General features: G+C 34.7%; 1 protein-coding gene across 2 annotated transcripts in view; it reads right to left on the minus strand.

Moving 5' to 3' along the window:
* Positions 1 to 27,687, minus strand: part of CCSER1 (coiled-coil serine rich protein 1) — a 1,472,832-nt gene that overhangs the window by 428,847 nt on the left and 1,016,298 nt on the right. For both annotated transcript variants that reach the window (XM_066232458.1, XM_066232459.1), the window contains exon 10: positions 16,365 to 16,409. In XM_066232458.1, the coding sequence (XP_066088555.1) occupies positions 16,365 to 16,409 (45 nt within the window). The remainder of the gene's footprint in view (positions 1 to 16,364; positions 16,410 to 27,687) is intronic.

Consider the following 27,687-nt stretch of genomic DNA (forward strand, 5'->3'; position numbering starts at 1 on the left):
ACTAGAGAGAGAGACTCTGGAGCCATCAGCATGTAGTCAGCGTCTCAGTCGCAAGTGTGGATAAGATTACTGAGGAAAGACTGTCAAAGAGGAAAGGCTAAAACAGGATCAGGTATTAGGGATCAGTGTAATTTAACAGGTAGGTGCAAAATAAGCACTAGACTCACCTATAATTCGTTTAGAATAGTCCCTAAGTTATAGACACATGTTTAAACACAAAATGGCTTTGAAAATAAGTAGGTGATAATACCTCAGATATAACAGAATATAACCTTAAAAATACATTGAGGCAGAAAAAGTAAAGTTATAAAGTTATTTCCATGCAGTTTCATAAAGTAAGTTGTATTTGAATTTTCCTCTTATAACCAAAAACTCTGGTTTATAGTTTGAGTACAGTCCTTCCTAGGTTGAAAGGGAAATTTTATTTGAATGACTACAAATGCCGTGCTTTTTTATAATTCCCATTAAAGTTGGTCATCTAGTTTTCTTTCTATTGTTTTGTTTTATTGTTTCATTTTTTCTCTTTCTCTTTTGTCCTCTCCTAATGCATGCATTTCTTCCTTCAGTGATTTTCTGGGAAAAGAGCCTGGTTGGTTTAATGTTCTTTTTTTACAGACTACTTCACAAATTTAGGATATTAACTCACACTTGCAACACTTGCAGGTTTAAAAAGAAAAGATAGTTGTGCTATTTTTTTCAGTTAAATACTTCCAGTTTATGCCTCCTAAAATATATGATCTCCATTTTATTATTAAGATTCAAATATTTCCCTTAGTTTTCATCTCTTATCATGGTAGTAGAAATTTGGGGGAAAAAAACAACAACAACCTGTTTTATCAATACTTTTTGTTGCTCATAGCTAATTTCTACATGCACTTATGCTAATGCACTTATTGTGTCATTTTAAAGAGAATCTGTCTTAATTATCACAGCTTAGTTTAAACACCATTTAACTATGTCATTTTAAAATCTAAGTGCTGCATTGACATGCATTGTTTAACTTTGGGCAATCAGTTAATCCATTCTACACCTAACTCAGTATTAATTTGTTTAAAAGAAAATTACAGTTCAGGGTGTTCATATTAGATGAAAATTAGAAATACTGAATACTTTGCATAATTTAATCCTATCGAAGGATAATGAACGATTTAACCAGTGAATAAGCCCCACTGTACAAGTGCAAAAACACACTTTAAAATTCACTTGTATCCCCAGGTTTTAAACTATGGAACTGGGCAATTTTTAAAACACCATCTACAGTCAGGAGAATCAATCAATGAACAACTGAAGTGAAGCAACTATGAGTTGATGCTTCCCTTATCTCTCCTAGCCTCTCTTCCTTCCTGTCTCTCTCTCTCAAAAAAAAAAAATCAACTACATTAAAAAAATTGAGGATTTATAAATATTTATATTTCTCACTATTTCAGATTTTTATATCTCAAGTTTCACAAAAATGTGATCAACCATTATCAGTGTCTGTCCACTTAAGTACAATATCATGGAAATCAGTGAAATTAATAAACTTATTAACTTTAATATTTAATTAGAAATGAAACAAAAATATATTCATTAACTATATGAAAGGCAAAAGTAATGAAAGAATGATCTATATAAAGAAACTAGTACAGATGTCCTAAACCCAACTCTACTGATCCTAAAAAGAAACAAGATTTAACACAAGCATGTATTAACTGCTTACTTTATATATATATATATATATATATATATATATATATATATATATATATATCAGAAACTGTACTATGTTTTATGGGTACACACTGAATAAGACCGTGTTCTCTAGGAACTCAGTCTACATGAGAGACTGGTGGAAAAATACACAAAAAGAGTTATAATACAATGTATTATAAGTATGTATATAAATATATATATATATATATATATATACTTAATAATATAATAGAACTGTGCATTGAGTACTAATATTGCAAGTAGGAATCCTGGAAAAATGTTTTCTAAATTAGTAATGTTTAGTCTTGGTAAGTGGATTTATATTCAGAGTGTAAAATGTCTACTGTCTTTTATTCATTTAAAGTACTAATAACAATAACAAATAATAACAGCTTTAAAAACTTCTATTTTGGGCAACAAACAACAAGTGTTAATATATTGAGAAAAGTAAACCTTTGTACACTGTTAGTAGAATTGTAAATTAGTGCAGTCACTCTGGAAAACATGGAGTTCCTCGAAAAGTTAGAAATGGAACTACCATATGACCTAGCAATTTGACTTCTGGATATTTATCTGAAGAAATCCAAAACACTAATTTGAAAAGATATAATATATACACCTCTATGTTCATTGCAGCATTATTTACAATAGCCAAGATATGAAAGCAATCTATGTATCCATCAATAGACAACTGAATAAAGAAAAGGTTGTATATAAATACAATGGAATATTACTCAGCCATTAAAAATGAAATCTTGCTGTCTGCAACAACATAAATGGACCTGTAAGTTATTATGCTAAGTGAAATAAGTCAGAACAAGATAAATCCCACATAATTTTAGTTCTACTTGAAATCTAAAAAAAAAAAAGATAAATGAACAAATAAAACAGAAACAAACTCATAAATAGAGAGAACATTTTGATGGTTGCCAAATGGGAGGGGCATTGAGAAAATAGGTTATAAAGGAGGAGGGATTAAGATATACAAATTAAGAGTACTAGTTAGAAAAAAGTTATAAAAACGGGGATATAAAGTACAGCATAGGAAATATAGTCAATAATAATATAATAACTATGTATGATATCAGATGGATACTAGATTTATCAGAGTGATTATAAGTTATATAAAGGTCTAATCACTATGTTGTACACCTGAAACTAATATAATCTTGTGTGTCAGCTGTAATAGAATAATTTAAAAAAAGATTATTAAGAAAATGAGGACAACTAACAATGGAAGAACATATCTACAAATCACATATTCAGCATATATGAAGAATTCTTACAACTCAATAACAAAACCACAGACAATCCAGTTAAAAAGAATTAAAGGAGGTGGTTAAATGGGTCAACTATATGGTAGCAGAGGAAACTATTTCTGTGATGAGAATATAACTGGATATAGAAATGTGCTATAATGTTGTACTCCTGAAATTTATGTAATGTTATTAACCAATGTTATTCTAATAAATTTACTAAAAATAAGCAATAAAAATGTTTTTAAAACTCCCAACTTGGATATTTTTATTGACCCCAGACATTGAGATCATTATTTTTCACATGCAATCTCATTTTCTCTATTCATAACCAACATATGAGGTAAGATACTCCTACAAATTTTCATTTTTTAAGATGAAGGAAAACAGCTTTTATTTATTTTTTTACTTTATTTTAATTGAATCTGTTGGGGTAACATTCTTTTTAAAAAAATGAATACTGAAGTTACTATGTTCTCCAGGCAGCACCTAATTTTTTTTTAATTTCCTTCACTTTCCAGTTTCTCAAACATGCATTTCACATTTATTTCCATGTTGCTAACCCTTGAACAATTTTCAATATGGTTAGCACCTCTTTTATTCTGTCAAAAGTCATTCAATAAAATTAGTAATACATTTTTCAGGGAAAATTTGAAGATCATTTGTTTCCCTTGATGTTTTTCACTTCTGTACAATTTTGACATTTTTGTACTTGGTACTATTTATTCTCAATATTCTTTCTGACTTTTACTTCCAGGAATAAACTGAAGCCAATATATTATTACATGTAACCTGTTAGAGGAGAAAGCAACAATGTCTTTGTACGCTACAATTGGAAGCAAGAAAGAGATCAACTATTTCTCTATTTTTTGTAAAAGCTGATCAACAGGTTATATACAGTATGCACAGGATGTTAAAATTGACTTCATCTGTTTCAACAAATATATTCAAGTTCTAACATTCCAGACTTCCAGAATATTAAGCAAATTTATAATACAATTAATTTTTACATAACAATTTTCATGGTTTGGTTTGACAATGGCATTAGCTATAATTAGGTAGATAAGTTAAAATTGCTAAATATCTAATTTACTCATTTTGAAACTAACATTTTAAAATACAAATAAGAATACAAATTCAAATAGGCTTTATATTTTTTCTCAACTATTTACAAGGATACTCTTCTAGGTCTTATTTGTGATTGTCTAACCAGGGTGCCATGTAGAAATGGACAAGCAAGTGTACTATGAATTTTCCTATGCCGAACATTATCTGATCCCTTTTTCTTTAATTTACAAAGAAGAGACAAAGGCCATGGTTATGTTCAAGATTCACATACTGGCAATGATTTGGTTTAAAGAATACAATGCATCATGTATATATCGAATCAGTGATATCTGCATACAGAATTGTTTTAATTTTCTATATTATCATCATTTGTCTCCCTTTATAATATATGGTTTTTAATCAGAGGAAGATAAGACACGCCCCCCACACATACACCCTACTCCAGATATAACAGACTGAAAAGTTAACTATGCAATGATGATCAGGACCTAATGAAGAGGACTGAGCGTTAAGCAAGGATCAAATTGCATAAACTGTGTGTTTTAGATAAATTTGGTATTTTCCTAACATGAACCCTATTAAAATAAAGATAACAAAAGAAAGTAAATATGGTGGCCAAAGTCACTAAGAGTATGTCCTTCCTAACCACACCTCTCTTAAGGAGAACATCTAGGTCATGAGAACCTTCTGCCACAGTTCACACAAATTTAATGGTGCTTTTACCATTTGAACATCACCCGAGGGAAAAAAAGGACACAAGAAAAGAAAGAAAAAATATTTTTTTTCTTTTCCTAGTTCCTGTTGCTACCGTATATATACTTGATTGAATCATATATGTGAGCTAGGGGAAATTGTCTCTAATTTGAAGTGATTGTCCAGCTATAGAGAAGATAGCTGAGGGCATCATTGGGGATAGTCATTGGGAACCAAGGATAAGTAAAAAACAGTAAAGAAACTACCTACTTTGCACAAAGAGAAGAATGGTATAGAACTAGAAAACAGAGAAATAGAGAAAAAGGAACTAATCATTGTCCACTTTCCATAAGATCAAAAAGTATTCCTATAAATGGAAGCACCTGACACTTTCAAAATGACACGAGTTTTGATTTTGTTTCTGTTCCTCATAATCAAGTAATCTCTAGCCAAAACAAACTAGTAGCTGTGGTCATGGTTTTGGATGAGTTAAGCAGAAAGATAGCTGGGGAGAGGGGGAAGGAGATAGAATATAAATGTTTAGAAAGTAAAGATGATTGAGATAATAAAAATAAGTCTCTTGAAGAACATCAAGAGTCTAAATATCCAGCTATAGTAAATACATTCATTTCTCTATGATTTATAATTCATGGTGTGATCTTGAAGTTTTACTCTGGAGTCATATTACCAAGACTTAAACCTTGGCTTCACCACATACTAATTTTGTCTTTGAGCAAGTTATTTAAACTCTTTTTGATTTTTTTTCCTCTTTGAAATGAGAATGATTGTAATGGCTATTTCAAAAGTTTGTTGTGGTGTTATTTATGATAGCCAACATTTGGAAGTAGTCCAAGTGCCTGTCAATAGATGAGTGGATCCAAAACTGTGGTACATTTATACAATGGAATACTACTCAGCTATAAAAAAGAAGGAAATCTTACCTTTTGGGATAGTATGGATAGACCTGGAGAGTATCACACTAAGTAAAATAAGCCAGTCAGAGAAAGACAAGTACCATACAATGTCACTTAAGTGTGGAATCTATTGAACAAAATGAACTAACAAACAAGATAGAAACAGACTCATAGTGAACAGACTGACAGCTGTCAGAGGGGAGGAGATTGAGGACTTGGGTGAAAAAGGTGAAAGAATTAAGCAAAAACAAACAAACAAACAACCCTCATAGATAGCAGTGTGTTGACAGCCAGAAGGAGAGGGTGGTGTGAGGAGGCAAAAGAGGGTCAAGAGAGGATTAACAGTGATGACAGGAGGGCAGATTTAGGGTGATGAACAATGATACAATATACAGAAAAATGTCAAAATTTGTTGTGAGAATTAAATGAATGATATGTATAAAGCACTTACAGTGATAAGCACTTACCAAGTGTTAATTCAACTTTTTTATGGGCCCTGGTGGTTGGCTCAGTGGTAGAGCAGTGGCCCTGCATGTGGAAGTCCCAGGTTTGATTTCTGGTCAGGACATGCAGGAGAAGCGACCATCTGCTTTTCCATCCCTCCTTACCCATCTCTCTCTCTCTCTCTCTCTTCCTCTCCCACAGCCATGGCTTGAATGGTTCAAGCAAAGTTAGCTCCAGGCACTGAGAATGGCTCCATGGCCTTACCTCAGGTGCTAAAATAGCTGAATTTCAAAGCAATGGAGCAGTGGCCCAGATGGTATAACATCGCCTGGTAGGGGGCTTGCCAGGTGAATCTCCAGTCTGGGCACATGCAGGAGTCTGTCTCTGCCTCCACACCAATTCAGACTTATTCTAATTTTAAAACTGTAATATACATCATATAACATAACTTTTGAATATACCCAGTAGAATATGAAGCAGTAGGCTGTAAAAACATATCGATATTTCCATAGCCAAAATTATAAATGTTCATGCTAAGTAGGAAAAAGAAAGAATTAGTTCAAGTCATATATGCACCACCAAATGAGTTTGTGCTTGCCTTTGGTGAGAAAAAAAAAATCAGTTTTCAAGGCATTTGAGATATGAGAATTGCAGGTAAGGAAATGTGTTACATATGTTATTTTATTCTTTTATTTACTGTTGATTGTTGGAATTTAAATGTAACCAAATTTGAAGGTTACTGAAGAAAGAAAGATGCACCTGAGTAAATACTTAAGGGCAAAAAGAAAGCTTCTCTCTTGAGCATGATGGATGATATAATCACACTACCTCTACTGTGGAAAGGCAGAGGGACAGACTCTTGCATGTGTCCTGACCAGGATTCACCCAGCAAGCCCCCTACCAGGTGATGCTCTGCCCATCTGGGTTCACTGTTCCGTTTCTCGGCAACCGAGCTATGTTAGCATCTGAGGCGAGGCCATGGAGCCATCCTCAGCACCTGGGGCCAACTTGCTGCAACCAAGCCATGGCTTTGAGAGGAGAAGAGAGAAAGAAAGAGAGAGAGGAGGGAAACGGAGGGGTGGAAAAGCAGATGGTCACTTCTCCTGTGTGACCTGACCAGGACTCAAACCCAGGACAACCACATGCTAGGCCAATGCTCTACCACTGAGCCAATTGGCCAAGACCTACTGTGTTCTTTATAAAAAAACATTATCTACATTTATAGTGATTAGAAAGACAAAGTCCTTCCACTTTAATCCTTTTTATTCCTTATTTCTTTGTAACACCCACTTTAAAATTACAAAGCTTTACTTTAACAAAATATTTTTTGAAAGAAAACATTTATAAATGAGAAAAGTGCATTGCATTTCAGAACCCAGAAATCTGAATCCTTATTCATTTTCCTGTTGTGCACATCAATGCAAAGCTATAGTGTCATAAATTCTGCCTGATCTCTCCCTATTAGCTACCTTCCAAGACTTGCCTTTGTTGTTTCTTTTTTGTTTATTTTTTTGTATTTTTCTGAAGCTGGAAACGGGGAGAGACAGTCAGACAGACTCCCGCATGCGCCTGACTGGGATCCACCCGGCATGCCCACCAGGGGCAACGCTCTGCCCACCAGGGGGCGATGCTCTGCCCCTCTGGGGCGTCGCTCTGCCGCGACCAGAGCCACTCTAGCGCCTGGGGCAGAGGCCAAGGAGCCATCCCCAGTGCCCGGGCCATCTTTGCTCCAATGGAGCCTTGGCTGCGGGAGGGGAAGAGAGAGACAGAGAGGAAGGAAGGGGGGGGTGGAGAAGCAAATGGGCGCTTCTCCTATGTGCCCTGGCCAGGAATCGAACCCGGGTCCCCTGCATGCCAGTCCGATGCTCTACCGCTGAGCCAACCGGCCAGGGCCCAAGACTTGCCTTTAATTCAACCTGCCTGGACCTCAGTATCCTTTATATTAATATATTCTCCCCTAATAACACAGTTTAGAGACCTACTAAAACGTTGTCAGTGTAGTGTGTTTTTTTGTTTTAATTGCAGCAGGTCTAACAAATTTAATTTTGCTTAATCAATAGTTTTTCTTCTTTGTGGTCTTTTGTGAGGTCAATAGTAGAAAGTTATAGAGATATATTATAGGTTCTATCAAAACCGTTATGCAAACTGACTGACTTAACCTAATCTAGTTGAAATATGTCCTTCTGATGCTGCTTAAATCTTCCATTTAGGAGTCATAGCTACAGTGGGGAAGCCCTGCATTGGGTCTAAACTTGAAATTCTTTTTGTTAACGTCCCAAATGTGGAGTTTCTGCCTCCTAAGAATGAGAATGCTTTTGAGTAATTCTAATCAAATTTGAAAACACTTATGCAAGATGAAAACACCTGCTCTTTTATTTGCAACATTCCTGTTGGGCTGGCTGTTTTCATGACTCTCCATTGTGAGTCAATAAGAAGAGGCCTACCTCCAAGCACTATGAGTTCAAAAGTTTTTGTCAGCTTGATCTCCTTTAGACAAACTTTACCTTGAGTACTCTGTGAACTGTATAAGGACTTTGTTCAATCTTGTCTTTGTGGTTCCACTTAGTTTTATTTTGCTTGGAGTTAGAGGGTTTGTCAAGTCCCCCACCTGATCTTAAGTCAGGTTCTTAAGATAGGAGATCATCCAAGCAAAATTTTCCATGGTCTCCTTAGTCTATTTGACCCTCTAGGTTCATATTACTATATATTGTAAACATTCTTTTGTGCAGTTCTCTGTGCAGGTGTGTGTGGATTTCCACTATTTAAGGCTTTTTTTTTCCTTCCAAAAAAAAAAAGCCTTATCCAAAGCCAGCTACCTCTTACTCCTTTTCTGTCCTCCCTCTTTTTTTCTTCTCTTGGGGAATATTGTTTTGTCACTATGTAGATAATCAGAAATATTTTTTTCTGTATTTTTCTGAAGTGGGAAGTGGGGGCGGGAGCAGACAGACAGACTCCCGCATATGACTGACTGGGACCCACCTGGCATGCCCACCAGGGGGTGAGGCTGGCCCCTCTGGGGCGTTGCTCTGCTGCAATCGGAGCCATTCTAGCACCTGAGGCAGAGGCCATGGAGCCATCCTCAGCACTCGGGTCAACTTTGCTCTAATGGAGCCTTGGCTGCCACAAGGGAAGTGAGAGTTAGAGACAAGGGAGAGGGGGAAGGATGGAGAAGCAGATGGGTACTTCTCCTGTGTGTTCTGGCCAGGAATTGAACCTGGGACTTCCACACACTGGGCTGATGCTCTACAACTGGGCAGGGCCCCATAATCAGAAATATTTAATCATTGTAATCTGTCAAATATTTCCAAAAGAAGGATATAAAATTAAAGGGTGTGTACTTCTGTATTTTCCCCTCATTTTAGATAATCCAAGGAACAGAGTTTTTCTTACTAAAGCAGCTTTAATGAGCTGCTTAATGAACTGGTTTCTTTTTGATAGTCACTTGGAATGCTAATGGTCTACAAAGGATATGAAAAATATTTCATAAAACTGAATAGGCCTTATGCACAGCTCTCAGTAAACAACATTGTAATTAGAATAGGTAAGTAATTTTTTTCTCTCATCTGTCATATGAAATTATGGAATTAAAGATTTTTGAGATTCAGTGAAGAATTTCAAATAGATTTATTGTCCTATTTGTCATCTCAGAACTAATTTAGAATGTAAAGTCCTTTAAAGGTCATTGGATATCATTGATTACCATGATATAGGCTAGCCAGTGTATACAATAAACCCTCCCAACAAGATGACACTCAAATTGCCTCTAACAGAAGAAAAGATGAGAGAAGATCAGATTATACGAAAACAGTAATAGTAATTGTTGCCACTTTTCGGGTACTTCTCGTATGGCAGGCACTGCTCAAAGGGCTTTTCACATAATTCATTTTATCCTCTCAACAATCTTTTGAAACATGAATGATTATTATGGTCTTGTAAAGCATAATCTTTTCAATTAAACACTAATTCATAAGCACAACATCATTTGCTTTCTTTATTTCTGTCAATTTGGAAAAGGGGAAAAAATAGGGATATTTTATTTTTTACTGAGTCCTTAAAAGGTCTCTTGATCTCAAAATCAAACTGTAAATTAAATCCAACTTAGTGGAAAACCATAGGCACCAAATCATTGGATAATTCAGGCTACAAAAAGAAGAATCTCAAAGAAGAATATAATATTAGCCAATATATATTTTCCAAAAAAACTGTGTTATCACTGAGGTTATAAAGTATGTTTATTTTACAAAACTTCACAGCAAACAAAAATGGGATAGCTAACTTTGAACAAAAGTAGGTACATTCAATCTATTTGGAATATGGAATAATAAAACAAGCAAATGGAAGTAAGTTTGTAGAAATATTACTAAAGGTAACTGGAAATCATGCTTTGTTTCTTGATAAACATTTTATATTTGATGCACAAACCTATAAAAGAAGTATAATTATCTTCTATAATTTCAAAAGTATATAAAATATTAATTTTAAGATAACAATGGCATATCAACACTTTTTGTTAACTCTTAATTCCAAGAACAAGTCACTTTCTTCCATTTTAGCTCTACTTATCTTAGAACTCACATATTTTTCTTCTTTTATCCCTTTAAAAAGTAATTCTCTCCAGTGGTCTGTTGGACCTGGGAGAAGAACTAAAGAGTTCTCTCAACTTAAACAATAATCTAGACCTAAAACAATCTGTCTAATAATACTAATTAAATTATATAATGGAGAGAAAAATCAATGGCAATTTTTATTTTGTTCCACTAGAAATATGCTTGTGCTAATATTCCAGGAAGACAAGTTATTTTGAAACCTAAAATATCACTTATTATTCTTTGAATTTTCTCTCTTTTGGAGATCAAATTTAAAAATGACTTTCAACTTCAAAAGCATATATAAATAAATTGTCAAGGAATAAACAATGAAAAAGTATCTAAGTATATTAGCAAAGACATAAAACCCACTATTTAGCAGAATAAAAGAATTACTCTCTTTAGGAATATTACATATTCAACTGATGCTTTATATAATTAAAAAATCTTGAACTATTCTTTTAAATAATTAATGCTTTTAAATATATATAAATATGTTTGGAAAAACAGCATTGAACTAAACATTTGATTTTTTGTTGTTCATTTTGAGAGACAGAGAGGGAGCACGGGGAAAGGAAGAGAGAAAGAGAAACATCAACTTAATGCTCCACTTAGTTTTACGCAGGTGGCTTTTCATATGTGCATTAACCAGGAATCAAACTGGTGACCTTGTTCAAACTAATGACCTTGGGATCATATTCATGGCACTAGAGTTGAGCCCATGACCTTGGGTTTTGAGATCTTGGCACTCAAGGCTGACACTCTAAACACTTTGCCACCATACATCAGGCTAACATCAGATTTTCTTTTTTTTTTTTTTTGTATTTTTCCGAAGCTGGGGAGAGACAGTCAGACAGACTCCCGCATGCGCCCTACCGGGATCCACTCGGCACGCCCACAAGGGGCAACACTCTGCCCACCAGGGGGCAATGCTCTGCCCCTCCAGGGCGTTGCTCTGCCGCGACCAGAGCCACTCTAGCACCTGGGGCAGAGGCCAAGGAGCCATACCCAGTGCCGGGGCCATCCCTGCTCCAACGGAGCCTCGGCTGCGGGAGGGGAGGAGAGAGACAGAGAGGAAGGAGGGGGTGGGGGGTGGAGAAGCAAATGGGCGCCTCTCCTATGTGCCCTGGCCGGAAATCGAACCCGGGTCCCCCACACGCCAGGCCACGCTCCACCGCCGAGCCAACCGGCCAGGGCCTAACATCAGATTTTCAATTACTTTTTTCAAATGTCTCTAATTATATTTTTTAAATATTAGAAGTATATATGATTTATAATTTCTTATGGTATTTGGAAAAGAAAATAGAGGATTGTAAATATTGTAATCTAATAGAGAATATTAGTGAAACATTCTAGACTACAAAACAGATGGACTGCAAGATATACACATGGATTTTCTTGAAAATGACATATTTATAAATGAGCTATTTTAATAATTTGTAATGTCCACCTTTTTCTAATGATATATATATTAAAATCTATTAGTATGTACTTGCAATCTCCCAAGTAAAAGAGGTATTTTTTTTATATTTATATCATTGGCATAGTAAAAAATAATCAACTAAAATGTTCTAAACCACAGCACAGGCTTTTTCTAGTAAAGGGATGAATGTATCTATAATGTTTGTTGGTTGTATATTAAAGTAATCCTTCTAGAAATTATCTAAAGTGTTCGTTTTGTTTAAGATATATGAGAAACACAAGCATAATCTGTTTTATAAGAGAATAAAACTATTTATTTAAAATGTCCAAATGTACCAATATTAATTTTGCCTTCAGAATTCCAGGTGAAAAATTACAGCAGAATTTTGCTTAATTTGCTCATGACTTTGAGAGATCTAAGCTTTACAATTATATAAAAGTGATTCTTGATCATTACACACTTGCACTGTATTTCCAATGCCTTTATCCTTCTGGAATTTATGGCCAGAATCCAAAAGTCCCATTAACCATTGTCTCCCACATTAACTTATCACATGTGCAATATCTAAAATTAAATGTTTAACCCTGATTTAGATACCCAACAATAATAATTAGTTCTCTTTGTCCATGATATAAAGTTATACATTATATGTATTTGGACTTGTTAAATAAAATATCCAGAATATGGATGGGCAACTATTACTGAGACAGGGAGGAAATAGAGAAAATTTGCCACTGAAAATCAGTGTGAACACAAAAACAAGCTGCACGCACACACACACACAATGAATCTTATTAAGTTATGAAAAACTGTACTTTGGAAAATATAATACTATTTAAAATAAAAATAAACTATACAATATTTTAAGAAAACTAGTAGTAACTTAATTTTCATTAAGTTTAATTATAAAAGCAATGTAAGGAAAAATAAAAATTTCTTGAGAACAAAATAATAATTCATCCATTCATCAGACCCAACAAATTTTCACTGAGGTTTTCTTCTGAGCTACAAGATCTAAATATGGGCAGAAAGTTCGCTAATAATCAGATAGAAATATCAATTAATTTCATTTTGCACAGCATTCCACTAATTTCCCATTTTAAATAACCTTGTAATTAACTATTATGATCAGCTCCCCCCACCAACTTATACAAGGTTGCATATATAAATATGCAAAATTAGTAATGTAACTTTAAAAAATACAACTAATATCTATTTTTAAATTTTCACAATAATACAAGCAACTTAGATATTACTCATCTCTATTTCCTCCAGAGAAGTAATATATTTTAATCACTTCTTAAGTTATATTTTTATACAGCATGTAGCATTATAATTTGGCCTTTCTGTCTAGCAATTAGCTTTTTAATAGCATTTACGACCTAGCTAAATAGCATATGAAAGTCTGCTTCATTTTTTCATGCATATTCTGTTGTCATTATTTCAAATAAGTAAATAGAACATTTTAAATGACACTTCTTAAACCTTTTTATAAATATTTGTTAATAGGCCCTTAGTATTACAGTCATAAACACCTGTTGAGAATTTTTTTATTTGAATTTAGATAAATTAATTCATCTTAAAAAGTAATCATTGTTATTAAATCTCTATCTATCACAATTGTAGTATGTTGGGAAATTCTAAGACAATGTCTTGAATAAGAACGTTCTAAATCCACACAATTTAACAAAGTCAGAGGTATAATATTTATATTTATAATGCACACATATAATAAAACACAGTAAATACAAATCATAAAGATATATGTAAGATCTCATAAGTAAGAGAGAATCAGGAAGCCCTTAAGGTAGTAATTTTCCTCTTTGTTTGCAGATCACATGCCACCGAGATTAGGCAGAACAGTTTTTATAACATATCTCACCTAATTGTCTGATAGATCCCTAAAGTGCCTTACCATAGAAGAGATTAGGCTTTATAATCATCAGAAAATCTAAGGTGAGTGTTAGGTAGAAAAGAAACATACACATATAACCCAGTCTTGCCCAGAGAGAAAATTAAATGGTTTTTTTGAACTCTAATACTTGATATTTAATTTTTTATTCCTGAATTGAGGGTGTCAAGTGAAAAAAGACATTACTAGGCTATTATTAATTTGGTGATCTTAACTTTTTCACATTTATTCCACTAACCTCAGAGAGAAGGTCTGAATCAAAGTTTGCCCCCTTAATGTTAATGTATATATTAAATGGTAGGTTATTAAAATTTTGACCTTCACACAAACCATAAAATAGTTTCAAATATATTTTTTATTTAAAACACATTATTATCATATTATTTATCCATAAGTGCATTTAAAATAAAAATAAAATCAGAGGAAATGACAAAATAAGTGATAAAATTTAACACTCTTTTCAACTAAAGCCAGTCAGTAGGCTTTTCAAAATAACATGAAGCACTGACAAATCTTACTAAAAGAAGTGAAAAATAATACTATCATTTAGTAATGACATTTTATAGATAAATGGATTTAGGTTTTCTTTCTATGGACACATAGTTGCTATTGGACTAGGATACAGCAGTGAAAAGCTAGACTAACTCTAAATTGTATGTAGTAAAAGGTTTGAATCAGCAGAGATAAACTGTGGCAATACTGCTTGGCTGTGTACTTTCACTTAGAAGATGATGAATTAAGTTCTATCTCTAAGTAGATCCATTTTGGTCATGTCTGAGCAAAAGTAGTTACGCTCACAAAACTATAAATGGCCCTGAGGTCTTCCTTACAGAGGACGTTTTTCCCCAGTCTGCTGCACTGATGACCACGTCCTTATTACCTTGCTCTCCTACAATGTGAATGTGAAAAGTATCTAAAGATTTATCTGCCTTAGCTCTTCTGCCAATGTGAATTGACTACTATGTGTCCCTCAAAAGGAACAGTTTCATCTGAATGGAAAATAGCAAATAAATGGGAAGAGGGCCTAAAAGACAAGTTTACAAGGAACTAAAAGCCTAAATACTAAAAAACACAGGACTGGAAATTGTAACAGCGATGAAAGAAGAGGAAACCATCACATATCCAGAGGAAAACTATTTTTACAGAAAGAGAAGTCACAGATGGGGAAGGGGTAAGATTAACTTACTTATTTTGTAAGACAACATATCTTTACCCCACCCCCAGATGGTATGTAATATCACCAAAATATAAAATTACCTTTTGGACAATAAGAAATATGTATTTATGGAATTAAAATTGTAACCTTTCTCCCACTTCCAACAACTTAAATCACAGAGTAACATTACAACATTTATACATTTAACAAGGGAAGATTTTTTTTTTTAATTTAAGTGAGAAGAGGGGAGATACAGAGAGAGACTCCCACATGTCTCCTGACTAGGATACACTCAGAAACCCCATCTGGGATTGATTTTCTGCTCATCTGGGGCCCAAACTCAAAACCAAGGTATTCTTAGCACCTGAGGCTGAGGGTCCACAGAGCCAACCTTAGCACCTGGGGCCAATGTCCTCAAATCAATAGAGCCATGGCTTCAGGAAAGGAAAAGAGAAGGGGAGGGGGAGGAGAGGAGAAGAGGATGGTCGTTAATCCTTTGTGCCCTGACTGGGAATCAAACCCAGAACTTCCACACACTGGGTCGATGCTTTACCATTGAGCTAACCAGCCAGGGCCAAGAGGAATTATTACCATGATTAATTATGCACATCAGAATTAGAAAATAATAATTACATCATGTATACAATATGGTATTTTGTTTATCACTATTAAAATGCACCCTTCTGTATAAAACATCTGGGACAGACAATAAATAATGTTTTAAAATCACTAGTCTTACCAGAGCAACTTCATGCTATCGATAATGTAGAGCAGCCTAGTAGCATATACCAATAGCCTTGGATAGGAGAGTAAAGAATCCCAGATGTCATAAAATGTTTCCATTGTTAGAATTTTGATAATTTTTCAACAAATCATTGAAAATATTGCATGCATTTGTTTGTTTATTTTATGCCCTTTCTAGTCAGCCCGACTACTGTAAAAGTCCACTTTATCAGAAAAAGCCACCCTAACCAGACAAAAACAGTTTTTTTTCTTCAGTTTCACAGAAACAAGCACAAATAATACACTTACATTAATATGTGTGAACTGTGGACTGGTAGAGTAAATGAGATATGTGTACACAAAATTCCTCTCACCACATTTCCATTGCCATTGTCATCACCATCATCATTATCGTCATGCCACCTTCACCAACCAAATCACTGCAACACTGGAACCACTTCCTCTTCCTCCCTCTCCCTCTCTTTAGACTTTCTTACCTCTCTCCCTCCTTGTACTGCCTCCAGTCTTTTCAAGTTCAAACCCTGAAAGAAAAAAATATATACTACTGTTGGCAAAGAATGTAACTAATAATTAGTACTAGTGCAAACATTTTGAAGTAAAAGAAAATAATTCATTTAACAAAGAAGATCTGAATACATATGAGTATCTCACACATGCCAAAATCTATAGCTCCATGTCTTCAAAGGTGATACCAATGCATTTCTTGCTTAATCTTAAAGCTATAAGTAAAAGCCCAATATAAAGCATTTGTTTTAGTAAATGATTGCTTGAGAGAACTAGTCATCATCTAGGGAAAATTCAGGATAGTATCACCTGACAAAGGACTTTCTCCTTGTTACCATAACTGTTCTCTACACTAGAAGTCCTCAGTAAACATGATGCTCTCTTTAAATAAAGAGATCCTTTTCTTAGCAAGCCTATTACAAAAAGTGCTTGTAAATCAAGAAAGAGTTGCCCTCTCTCTCTTTCTCTCTCTCTCTCTCTCTCTGAAGATTGTTACTGAAACAAAATTCCCAGGGAAGCACCTACACAGATGTCTAGAGCTCTTTGTGTATTTCCTTCTGTGTGTTTCTGGCAATCTACCCCACAAATTCTAGCTACCTTGGTCTCTCTAAACTCAAATCCTTGTCTCCTCAACTATGACATTTAAAGACTCTGATGTTCTGTTTGGACTGTTACTCCATGCACCTTGGTCCAAAAGATTGTCTCCAGGCAGAAATACGGGTATTATAAGGCTATTTTTCTCTTTTCTCAAGCCTTATGTACTTATTTGTTTCTTAACAATGTGATCACTGTTTTATATTTGTTCAGTTTTCTGATCATTATAGCAAAGGGTGAGTCTTACAGATACCAATCCTCCATGAATAGAAGCAGAAGTCAAAGTATTTTAGATTTACTTTATCAAAGAAGCAAATTAAAGCTTACACAATTTAAATTATTTGATCTAAGTACCAGGTCTAGTAAGTACAAAAGCAAAACTTATACCAATACTTTAAAAGCCTGGATAGAAAGTTCATACATACATCCTTAGTCAAGGCTCTTTAAATTCATAGCAGTGAAAGTGTTTCATACTTATGGACACAAATTAATTATAACATGGAACTCATGCATGAGTCATGATATTTCTTCCAGTTATCATGAGATTTCTTGAAGGCAACAGTGATGAAGAAGAGCTGGGTGTCAGGACTTTGAAAGAAAGCATACCCACTTAGATAAAATAAGGGCTGAAGGGTAAGTTTGCCAAGGTAGGTAAAATATGTTACTTAGTATACACTATGTAAAAAGCTTGGTCATAATTTGGGCATGAATTATTGAAAGACCAGTCTTGAGGTTGAAGAACTGAGTCAGAGAATTTGATGACAGGAATTTGGAAGCCATATGAGCAACAAATAATGATCTAAGAGTTTTCTCCATATGCTAACTCAGGGCTTCAGGAAAGACTGTATCTCAATGGAGAAGTCAAATGATCTAGTCTAGGGTAAATGAGATTCACTAAGAATTAATAAGTGAACCCCTAACTGGTGGCAGAAATTGCTCCCAGTATTAGAATAAGATTAAACCTTCTAGTTGAAAAGTCAGGTGACCTGAACGGGGAAAACTGGAGAAAGTACCAACTGTGACTTCCAGTTTCTACTAAGAAAACAACAGCAATCCTTATTTTTGTTGACTCTTACTGACAGCAACTTGGTTAACTTGCTTTAAAACATCAAGACCATAACAAAAATTCAATTAGCCAACAAAAACAGTTAAGACAAGATATATTTATTTTACTTTTTGTGACAGAAACAGAGAGAGGGACAGATAGGGACAGACAGGAAGGGAGAGAGATGAGAAGCAATAATTCTTTGTTGTGGCTCCTTAGTCTCCTTAGTTGTTCAGTTCTTGCTTTATCATATTTGCCTTGACCAAGGACTATAGCAGAGTGAGTGACCCCTTGCTGAAGCTGGTGACCTTGGGCTTAAGCCAGTGATCTTGGGCTTCAAGCCAGTGAGTGACCTTTGGGCTCAAGCCAGTGACCATGGTGTCATTTCTATGATCCTACGCTCAAGTCAAAAACCTTGTGCTCAAGCTGGTGAGCCTACACTCAAGCTAGCTACCTGGGGGTTTTGAACCTGGCTCCTCTATGTCCCAGTCCAATGCTCTATCTACTGCACCACTGCCTGGTCAGGCAAGGAATATTTTCTAAAGAAATATTAATCTCTAAGAAATCCAACCCTTTCTTTCGTGTTTATTTACATATATACCACACAATTTTCACAATTAAAAAAAAACACTTGGCATACTTATATTTTGTTTAATAGCCAAAACATGTATTATAATAATTCAGAACAAAAGCATTGTTTTCATTCTATTCACTGAGACAATCTGACTCTCAGAAAGACTTGAAATAGATGAGTAAAAGTACTTATGTATATTTAAATATGTATGTATACTGGTTGACTGTTAAACTTACTACAAGATTTATTAAATGTTCACTGACATAAAAACACACTGCATTATTCTCTTTTATTAAAAATAAATTTTTATTAATGTTAATGGGATGACATTAATAAATCAGGGTACATATATTCAAAGAAAACATGTCTAGGTTATCTTGTCATTAAATTATGTTGCATACCCCTCGCCCATAGTCAGATTGTCCTCCGTGACCCTCTATCTAGTTCTCTGTGCCCCTCCCCCTCCCCCTAACTCTCTCCCTCCCTCCTATGTCCTCCCTCCCCCCACCCCTGGTAACCACCACACTCTTGTCCATGTCTCTTAGTCTCATTTTTATGTTCCATCAATGTATGGAATCATGTAGTTCTTGTTTTTTTCTGATTTACTTATTTCACTCCGTATAATGTTATCAAGATCCCACCATTTTGCTGTAAATGATCTGATGTCATCATTTCTTATGGCTGAGTAGTATTCCATAGTGTATATGTGCCACATCTTCTTTATCCAGTCTTCTACTGAAGGGCTTTTTGGTTGTTTCCACGTCTTGGCCACTGTGAACAATGCTGCAATGAACATGGGGCTACATGTGTCTTTACATATCAATGTTTCTGAGGTTTTGGGGTATATACCCAGTAGAGGGATTGCTGGGTCATAAGGTAGTTCTATTTGCAGTTTTTTGAGGAACCACCATACTTTCTTCCATAATGGTTGTACTACTTTACAGTCCCACCAACAGTGGATGAGAGTTCCCTTTTCTCTGCAGCCTCTCCAACATTTGCTATTATCCGTCTTGTTGATAACAGCTAATCTAACAGGGGTGAGGTGGTATCTCATTGTAGTTTTGATTTGCATTTCTCTAATAACTAATGAAGCTGAGCATCTTTTCATATATCTGTTGGCCATTTGTATCTCTTCCTGGGAGAAGTGTCTGTTCATGTCCTCTTCCCATTTTTGTATTGGATTGTTTGTTTGTTTGTTGTTGAGTTTTATGAGTTCTTTGTAAATTTTGGATATTAGGCCCTTATCTGAGCTGTGGTTTGAAAATAACATTTCCCATTTAGTTGGCTGTCTGTTTATTTTGATATCAGTTTCTCTTGCTGAGCAAAAACTTTTTATTCTGATGTAGTCCCATTCATTTATCTTTGCCTTCACTTCTCTTGCCATTGGAGTCAAGTTCATAAAATGTTCTTTAAAACCCAGGTCCATGAGTTTAGTACATATGTCTTCTTCTATGTACTTTATTGTTTCTGGTCTTATATTTAGGTCTTTGATCCATTTTGAATTAATTTTAGTACACGGGGACAGACTGTAGTCGAGTTTCATTCTTTTGCATGTGGCTTTCCAGTTTTCCGAACACCATTTGTTGAAGAGGCTTTCTTTTCTCCATTTTGTGTTGTTGGCCCCCTTATCAAAGATTATTTGACCATATATATGTGGTTTTATTTCTGGGCTTTCTATTCTGTCCCATTGGTCTGAGTGTCTATTTTTCTGCCAATACCATGCTGTTTTGATTATTGTGGCCCTATAATATAGTTTAAAGTCAGGTATTGTAATGCCCCCAGCTGCATTCTTTTTCCTTAGGATTGTTTTGGCTATTCGGGGGTTTTTATAGTTCCATATAAATCTGATGATTTTTTGTTCCATTTCTTTAAAAAATTTAATAGGAATTTTGATGGGAATTGTATTAAATTTATATATTGCTTTGGGTAATATGGCCATTTTAATTATATTTATTCTTCCTATCCAAGAACAAGGAATATTTTTCCATCTCATTGTGTCTTTTTCTATTTCTCTTAACAATGCCTTGTAGTTTTCGTTATATAGGTCCTTTACATTCTTTGTTATGTTTTTTCCTAGGTATTTTATTTTTTTGTTGCAGTCGTGAAGGGGATTATTTTTTTGAGTTCGTTTTCTAATATTTCATTGTTGGCATATAGAAAGGCTATGGACTTTTGTATGTTAATTTTGTATCCTGCGACCTTACTGTATTGGTTTATTGTTTCTAATAATCTTTTTGTGGAGTCCTTCGGGTTTTCGATGTATAGGATCATATCATCAGCAAAAAGTGATAACTTTACTTCTTCTTTTCCGATATGGATGCCTTTTATTTCTTTGTCTTGTCTGATTGCTCTGGCCAGAACTTCTAGCACCACGTTAAATAAGAGTGGAGAGAGTGGACAACCCTGTCGTGTTCCTGATTTAAGGAGGACATTCCTCAGTTTTATGTCATTTAATATGATATTGGCTGATGGTTTATCATATATGGCCTTTATCATGTTGAGATATTTTCCTTCTATACCCATTTTGTTGAGAGTCTTAAACATAAAATTGTGTTGTATTTTATCGAAAGCCTTTTCTGCATCTATTGATAAGATCATGTGGTTTTTGTTCTTTGTTTTGTTGATATGGTGTATTACGTTAACCGTTTTACGTATGTTGAACCATCCTTGAGATTCTGGGATGAATCCCACTTGATCATGATGTATTATTTTTTTAATATGTTGTTGTATTCGGTTTGCCAGTATTTTGTTTAGTATTTTAGCATCTGTATTCATTAGAGATATTGGTCTGTAGTTTTCTTTCTTTGTGCCATCCTTGCCAGGTTTTGGTATGAGGGTTATGTTGGCCTCATAAAATGTGTTTGGAAGTATTGCTTCTTCTTCAATTTTTTGGAAGACTTTGAGTAGAATAGGAACCAAGTCTTCTTTGAATGTTTGATAGAATTCACTAGTATAACCGTCTGGGCCTGGACTTTTATTTTTGGGGAGGTTTTTAATAGTTTTTTCTATTTCCTCCCTGCTGATTGGTCTGTTTAGGCTTTCTGCTTCTTCATGACTCAGTCTAGGAAGGTTGTATTGTTCTAGGAATTTATCCATTTCTTCTAGATTGTTGTATTTGGTGGCATGTAATTTTTCAGTATTCTACAATATTTCTTTGTATATCTATGATGTCTGTGGTGATCTCTCCTCTTTCATTTTGGATTTTATTTATTTGAGTCCTGTGCCTTTTTTCCTTGGTGAGTCTTGCCAAGGGTTTGTCAATTTTGCTGATCTTTTCAAAGAACCAGCTCCTTGTTTTATTGATTTTTTCTATAGTTTTTCTGTTCTCTATTTCATTTATTTCTGCTCTGATTTTTATTATCTCCTTTCTTCGGCTGGTTTTGGGTTGTCTTTGTTCTTCTTTTTCTAGTTCCTTAAGGTGTGAAGTTAAGTGGTTTACTTGGGTTCTCTCTTGTTTGTTCATATAGGCCTGAAGTGATATGAACTTATCTCTTATTACTGCTTTTGCTGCATCCCAGAGATTCTGATATGTCATATTTTCATTTTCATTTGTCTGTATATATCTTTTGATCTCTGCGCTTATTTCTTCTTTGACCCATTCATTTTTTAGAAGTATGTTGTTTAGTTTCCACATTTTTGTGGGTTTTCCCCCTCTTTTTTGCAGTTGAATTCTAGTTTCAAGGCTTTATGATCAGAGAACATGCTTGGTACAAATTCAATTTTTCTAAATTTACTGATATTGTCTTTGTGGCCCAACATATGGTCAATTCTTGAGAATGTTCCATGTACACTAGAGAAAAATGTATACTCTGTCGCTTTGGGATGAAGTGTCCTGTAGATGTCTATCATATCCAGGTGTTGTAGTATTTCGTTTAAGGCCACTATATCTTTATTGATTCTCTGTTTGGATGACCAATCTAGAGCCGTCAGCGGTGTATTGAGTTCTCCAAATATGATTGTATTTTTGTTAGTTTTTGTTTTAAGGTCAATAAGTAGCTGTCTTATATACTTTGGTGCTCCTTGGTTTGGTGCATATATATTAAGGATTGTTATGTCTTCTTGATTCAACTTCCCCTTAATCATTATGACCATTTTTGTCTCTGAGTACTTTTTCTGTCTTGTAGTCAGCATTATTAGATATGAGTATTGCTACGCCTGCTTTTTTTTGGGTGTTGTTTGCTTGGAGTATTGTTTTCCAGCCTTTCACTTTGAATTTGTTTTTATCCTTGTTGCTTAGATGTGTTTCTTGTAGGCAGCATATAGTTGGATTTTCTTTTTTAATCCATTCTGCTACTCTGTGTCTTTTTATTGGTAAGTTTAATCCATTTACATTTAGTGTAATTATTGACACGTGTGGGTTCCCTACTGCCATTTTATAAATTGCTTTCTGTTAGTTTTGTATCTAGTTTGATTCTTCTCTTTTGTTTTTCTATCATTTGTTTTTGTTTGTTTGTGTTCCATACTTCTTTCCTCTGTTGCTACCTTTTTTACGTCAAGTGTTTTTGTGGTGGTTTTTTAAGGGTGGTTACCATTAAGTAATGAAAAGGGTATATACCATATTCATTGTAGTACCCTATCTTATGAGTATTTCTGCACTTCATCGTCCTTTGCTACTGTTAATCTCCATCCTCTCCCCCCTTTTTTTTCTTTTGTTGTCACAGTTTAAGTTTGGTTTTATTGTGTTCTTGGTGGAGCTGTTACTTGTGGTTTTGTTTTCTTTTGTTCTTTGAATCTGGTTGGAAAACACCCTTTAGTATTTCCTGGAGTGGGGGCTTTCTGCTGATAAATTCTCTCATCTTTTCTGTATTTGTGAATGTTTTTATATCTCCTTCGTACTTGAAGGATAGCTTTGCTGGGTATAGTATTCTTGGCTGAAAGTTTCTCTTTCAGGGCTTTAAATATTGGGGTCCACTCTCTTCTAGCTTGTAGAGTTTCTGCTGAGAAATCTGATGGTAATCTAATAGGCCTTCCTTTATATGTTGTACTCTTCTTTTCCCTGGCTGCCTTGAGAATTTTTTCTTTGTCATTGGTTTGTGTCATCTTTATTATGATGTGCCTTTGAGTGGGTTTGCTGTGGTTAAGAAAACTCGGTGTTCTGTTTGCTTCTTGAATTTGAGGCTTTAGTTCTTTCCACAGGCTTGGGAAGTTCTCGTCTATTATTTGTTTGAGTATATTCTCCATTCCATTTTCTTTCTCTTCTCCCTCTGATATACCTATTATTCTTATGTTATTCTTTCTGATGGAGTCAGACAATTCCTGTAGGGCTTTCTAGTTTTTTATTATTTTTGAGTCTCTTTCTTCTTCTCTTTGTTGTGCCTCAAGTTGCTTGTCTTCTATTTCACTTATCCTATCTTTTATCTGGGCTGTTCTGTTAGCTAAGCTTGTTACCTCGTTTTTCAGCTTGTGAATTGAGTTTTTTATTTCTGTTTGATTTGTTTTTATAGTTTCAATTTCCTTGGTAATATATTCTTTGTGTTCATTGAGTTGTTTTCTGAGCTCCCTAAATTGCCTTTCTGTGTTTTCTTGTATATCTCTGAGTATTTTTAAGATTTCTATTTTAAATTCTCTGTCATTTAGCTCCAAGGCTTCCAATATGTTAATTCTCTTCTCCATAGATTTTTCCACATCTATTTGTGTTACCTCTCTATCTTTTGTATCCATAATATTCGATTTCCTCTTTCTTATTGGCATCTGAGGGTGGTCTTGTTGATAGCACACAGGCGCACTCCCTCCGCGGCTTGAATGAACGTCGCTGCGGTAGTTAGCTTCCTCCACACCCTCGTCTCTCAGATTCAAGTGATAACAGTCCTTTCGTTTTCAGTTTGTGTGGAACTCCGGAATGCTCCGAGGATAAATTTTTCTGTTTCTAGTTGTTAAATTTGTTGAGATTTTGGGGAGATCTGTCAGACGCGCTGCTCACAGCGCCATTTCCATGATGTCACTCCGCATTATTCTTAAATATTTCAGAATATATGTTTATCTAGGACATCTTGAGAAAATCATAGGAGATATGGGTGAGAAAAAGCTAGTTCCCTTCCTGTACACATTTTCTCACTAGAGAGTATAAATGGTTAGTGTGGATTGAAATTAAGTTTATGAAACCAAACAAAAATGCTACAAATTGTAGGTAAAAAAAATTACCCCAAATGCTCTTCAGTGTGCTAAATTAGGATAGTTTAGTAAGGTAGTAGGGGTAAAAGCTATTGACCGAAAAAAATTGAACTTCCTGCCATAACTCTCCTGCAGTACAGCAACCAGGCATCTCTGTGAATCCATCTGGTAACTAGGCCAGGGTATGAGATCACCTCAGTCTAATATACATACATACACACACACACACACACACACACACACACATACACACACACACACATACAGCTAGTGCTTGACTTAACGACCACAGTGCTTGACTTAACAACCACAATTGGTTCCGACAGACCAGTTATAACACTATTTGGTTGTAAGTTGATTAGGCTATATGTACAATACTGTGAAATGATGTTTTAAAAATCTTTAAGTCATATTTTATCATAATTTTCTTTCATTGTTATATATCATAATTTTTGTTCATTTTATGCCATTTGTATCATCTCTACACCATTTTGTTTCTTATTTTTACATTCATCAGGTTTAAGTAAAACACTGCATTACCAGTACAACTGGTTTAATATTTGCAATGACAATTTCCTCTTGGTAGACATCTTGGAAGGGGTTTGATGAAAAGTATCCAAGACACAAAACACAAATTGTTGTACCGAGTCTGGGATAACAGTTGAAATGGTGCACACAGAGATGGTAATGTTGCTGAAAGCTGGTCCGCACTGTCCTATGCCCAGCTGGGCAATGCTTGTGCTGCCAGACACAGAGCAGTCGTGACTAGCAATTGTGGTCGTAAAATTGGTCGTAAATTGCATAGGTCGTAAATCGATATATATATCGATATATATGGGAGATTGTAATAATTACAGTCTTTCCCAAATTGCTATCATAACATAGAGATTTCCCCTGCTACCTTGTAAACAAAAAGTCAGGAGTATATTAACCAATGCCCCTAAATTTGGTTGATTTACTTGTCCAATATAGGAAACAATAGAATATACAGATGGAAGAGATATTTCATTTCCATGACTGTGGACATTTCATTGTGATAATCTTTCTTAAAATTAGAAAGTACCTATACCTTAACTGGATAAACCAAAAAATAATTTTTAAAATTCCTCAAATAACGGTGGGACTTTTTTACGTTTAGCCTTAACTGTGGAGGCACAAGATAGAACTAGAAGGAACTTTAAATAATTTGTAGTTCGCCCTCTTAATCTGACAGGTATGGCTGCTGCAGCAGGAATCTTAATTTACAAAGAGCAGGTTTGGGACTCAAACTCTTATCAGTGGGTCTGCAACACAGTACTATCTTTCTTTCACCAAACTGTTTTAGGAATTCTGTTATAAATCATTGTATTAACAGCTGTATAGCGTTTAGAATATTTCTGAACTCCTTTATGTCCCAGGTTCTCTGGTTGTAGAATTGAGATAATCTGTAGGAATAAATAAGAGAATCTATAAAACACAGCTCAGTGCCTGATTCTGAGTTAACCCCAAAATGACTAATTTTTATTAGTAGCTTAAGCTGTTGCTGCTTTTGTTGATAGCACTCAAATGAAAGCCTAATTATTACTACAGTTATAAAATTAATTAGTATTTTGGGGGTGTTTTCTAGGTTCCAAGGACTGTGCTGAGTGTTTTATCTGGATTAATTCAATTCTTATAATATTTTCAATCCAGGTTAAAACCAAAGAGTTCTTCCTACGTTGAGCTAAATTGAAAATGATATTTTAATTGTTTTGCTTTATCTGTTTTAAAATAATTTCTCTAGGCAAATTAAGATGTTCCACCCTAGTTCTTTCTACCATAAATTCTTTTGCAGCTCCTATAGAGGGCCCGAAAGAATGACAAGAGTGCAGTTCTGTCCTCCCTGCTTCTTACCACTACATTTCTTCTTCACCAGGGGTATCGTTTGGGGAAGAAAAACACTCTTGGAGATTCAGGACAATATTCAACTCTGGGTTTGGATATACCTAAGAAAGTGATGTAGGGGGTGGGGGGATGTATAGAGTTCTACTGGATAATCTCTGTAGAGCTTTAAAATTGCATGTCTGTGTTGTGTTTTCATTTTAAAACAGGCACACTGGTTCTCTTACTGGTTCTTGCTATGCAGCTTTCTATCTTGTGTGGCTTCTCAGTGAGACTGATAAAACTTCTTAAGAAGGTAAAAAATTCCAATGAATTTTAACACAGTTTGATACACCTATTGTCAACTGTATTTGGTTCCTAAATTCTGGTTTTCTTACCTTTGATATCTACTTTTTCATCTGTCAGCTTGCTGCAGACTTTTAACTCAGTGTCAAGTTTCAATTACATTGCTGATAAAAAAAAATCTTTAGCTGAATATATGGATTTCTAACCTCAGCCTTATTTAGAAAGTTTTCATAAGTCAGTATGAGATTCGTGACTAGACATAGTTTTAGAGAATAGACTTAGAAATTCAGTAATTCCCACAACTACTAAACCTACTTAAAAACTAAGTATTCACTTTTAAACATAATTTCCAATTTTTCTTTAAAGTTAAAAATAGTTTAAATATTTTTGAGTCCTTTATTGCTCTTCTAGTTATTATATTGAAAAATATTTTTATACTATGTTTAAATAATGTCAGAGAAATATCTGTACTACAATGTTTGAAAATTTTAGAGTTCATCAGGATTTGGTCTAAAATCTATCCAAAGACAAAGAAATAAATGACATAAATAATCAAATTTTATTTTCAATGTTAGGTTTCCTAATCATTTTAAAACTGTATACCATGATATATATAATCTGTTCACTGGGAGCTTTGAAATGTTCTTCATCTACCTTTTTAAAAAACCAAGATATGTCATTTTTCCCCCATAGATTTCACTGTTTTTCATCTTAAAGTTCTTGCATTTTAAAAATGAAAAAAGCCTGACCAGGCGGTGGCGCAGTGGATAGAGCGTCGGACTGGGATGCGGAGGACCCAGGTTCAAGACCCCGAGGTCGCCAGCTT

Source organism: Saccopteryx bilineata, chromosome 5 (genome assembly GCF_036850765.1).
Source record: "Saccopteryx bilineata isolate mSacBil1 chromosome 5, mSacBil1_pri_phased_curated, whole genome shotgun sequence".
Lineage (NCBI taxonomy): Eukaryota > Metazoa > Chordata > Mammalia > Chiroptera > Emballonuridae > Saccopteryx > Saccopteryx bilineata.